The sequence below is a fragment of the Gavialis gangeticus genome, unplaced genomic scaffold, assembly GCF_001723915.1.
Source record: "Gavialis gangeticus isolate Ggan-Ray unplaced genomic scaffold, GavGan_comp1, whole genome shotgun sequence".
In the NCBI taxonomy this organism is placed as follows: domain Eukaryota; kingdom Metazoa; phylum Chordata; order Crocodylia; family Gavialidae; genus Gavialis; species Gavialis gangeticus.
Genome location: NW_017728992.1, coordinates 57,706,435 through 57,708,308, shown reverse-complemented (window position 1 = coordinate 57,708,308; position 1,874 = coordinate 57,706,435). Strand labels below are relative to the sequence as shown.

The following is a 1,874-nucleotide window of genomic DNA, read 5'->3' as shown; positions in this document are numbered from 1 at the left end:
TTTTAAACTTTTAACTTATACTTTAAAACAAACAATCTTTTTTTTAACTAGTTAAAGTTAAAAGTTGATAGCTGAAAAATGTAACTAGTTAAAGTTAAAAGTTAGCCGGTTCTTTAACTTTTTAACTAGTTAATTAACTAGCTAATCCCCATGCCTGGTTTCTTCCCATGTGTCTGTATGATGATGTTTTCAGTGTGCAGTACCTTAGGTAAATTGGTGGCATGAGAGTGCAGATGCAGAGCAAGCGGATCTCATGATTTATCATGGAGATTGAAGATAAATGTTTAATGTACTACTGACGCCGACAACAACAACAGTAACAATAACCTGCTTCACAGTGCAGGAAAGTTCGATTACCCCTAGTGTAAGCTTGAACCACTTTGTAAACAAAGTCAGTCAGCTATTTTTACGGTGTTTCCAGATATAGACATTCCCGGATGGTCCAGGTCTTTCAGCTGTCCCTGAGGTGAAGGCTGAAGAATGGAAAATGTAGACCTTTATAAAAGAACTTCAATATGTGATGGGATACTTAATAACCCAGTATTTTAGATGTGTTGGATTTTGCTATTCAGGAATGCTTAGCACATCAAGTCTCGTCCAGGGTTGCTGTAACATCCTGGTGCGCCTTGAGTTCCTTTAGCACTGTTAGCATTATTAGGTTTGCAAACATGATTGACAAGATAAACCCAGAAATGTCAAATAGAAGTGCGTAGTGTTAAATACATTCTGCCCTGCTGTGATCTTCTTGAGGTCTTTGCAACAGAAAAATTGCTCTGTTCTTTTTCTGTAGTGAAAAAACAGGCTCTGGCTTAGCAAGTCTAGTGGAACTGATCTAAATTTTGATACCACAACTTTTCAAAAAGAAGTATGTCATCATCACAATTCCTTGAGGTTGCTTCCTGTTTCAGAAGTAATGATAGTATGTTAGGCTGAATACATTGTAGAGCTGAAGGTCAGTGCGCTTACAAAAAATAAACTGAGAATCCAAAAGCTTTGTAGTTTATTGGCCCAGGATAACATTATTATTATTTATTACTTCTGTTGTTGGACATGCACAGGGCCAGATCCCTATAATGGTGTGCCAATAGATAAACAAAAGACAATCCCTGAGTTCACAGGAACTACCTTCAAGTTGTTTTGCTGATATTTTAAATTTAGAATACAGAGTGAAATCCTTATCCTACAGAATTCGGTGGAAATTTTATCAGACTTCAGTGGAAATTTACTGTTGAGCTTAAGAGGCAACAAACTGGTGAGTGCTTACCCAATTATGAAATAATTCAAAATCAGCTCAACCCTTCCTTCCTTACCCCTGTCCTATCAGCTCCTACCCACCTATCCAATTCATTCCCCCTCACTTGTTGACTTCTTCCTTACTTCATACCTCATCTCCTTTTCCCTTCTGAGCTTCCCCCTCAGAGGTCATGGAGCTTTCTCTTTCTAGCATTGCCACAAAGAAGCAGGTTCCGCTGTTTCTGCTCCATTGAAATTAGAGGGAGAATTCCTACTGTGACAGCTTGGGGGGAGACCCCATTTGTGTAAAGTGCTTACAAGACTTTGTGCCCACCCTTGCAGGTAGATCTCGTGCGTTCCTTCACGTTCCGCAACTCTAAGCAAAGCTATACTGGGATCCCCATTATCGTGGCGAACATGGACACTGTGGGCACGTTTGAGATGGCAGAGGTTATGACTAAAGTAAGTACTGACTCCCCTCTTTTCCTGCAAAACCTGGGTAGCCACTTGTTTGGTAAAGGGCTATGATGCAAAAACATAGTTGCTTGTTTCTACCATAGTTGTAAAATCTAGAATGCAATAGTAAAAAAAAATATGGCTTTGTCTTCAATGGGCAGAGGGGGGATGGATGGAGTGTGTGT

At 39.6% G+C, this 1,874-nt stretch overlaps 1 protein-coding gene across 3 annotated transcripts in view; it reads left to right on the top strand.

Annotated features, from left to right (window-relative positions):
- GMPR (guanosine monophosphate reductase) overlaps positions 1-1,874 on the top strand; it is a 55,150-nt gene that overhangs the window by 12,797 nt on the left and 40,479 nt on the right. The window contains exons 2-3 of one of the 3 annotated variants that reach the window (XM_019522971.1): positions 1,187-1,252; positions 1,576-1,695. In XM_019522971.1, coding sequence (XP_019378516.1) covers positions 1,187-1,252; positions 1,576-1,695 — 186 coding nt within the window. Of the gene's footprint in view, positions 1-1,158; positions 1,253-1,575; positions 1,696-1,874 lie in introns of all 3 variants that reach the window. The other 2 variants (XM_019522981.1, XM_019522988.1) reach the window with 2 other exon arrangements.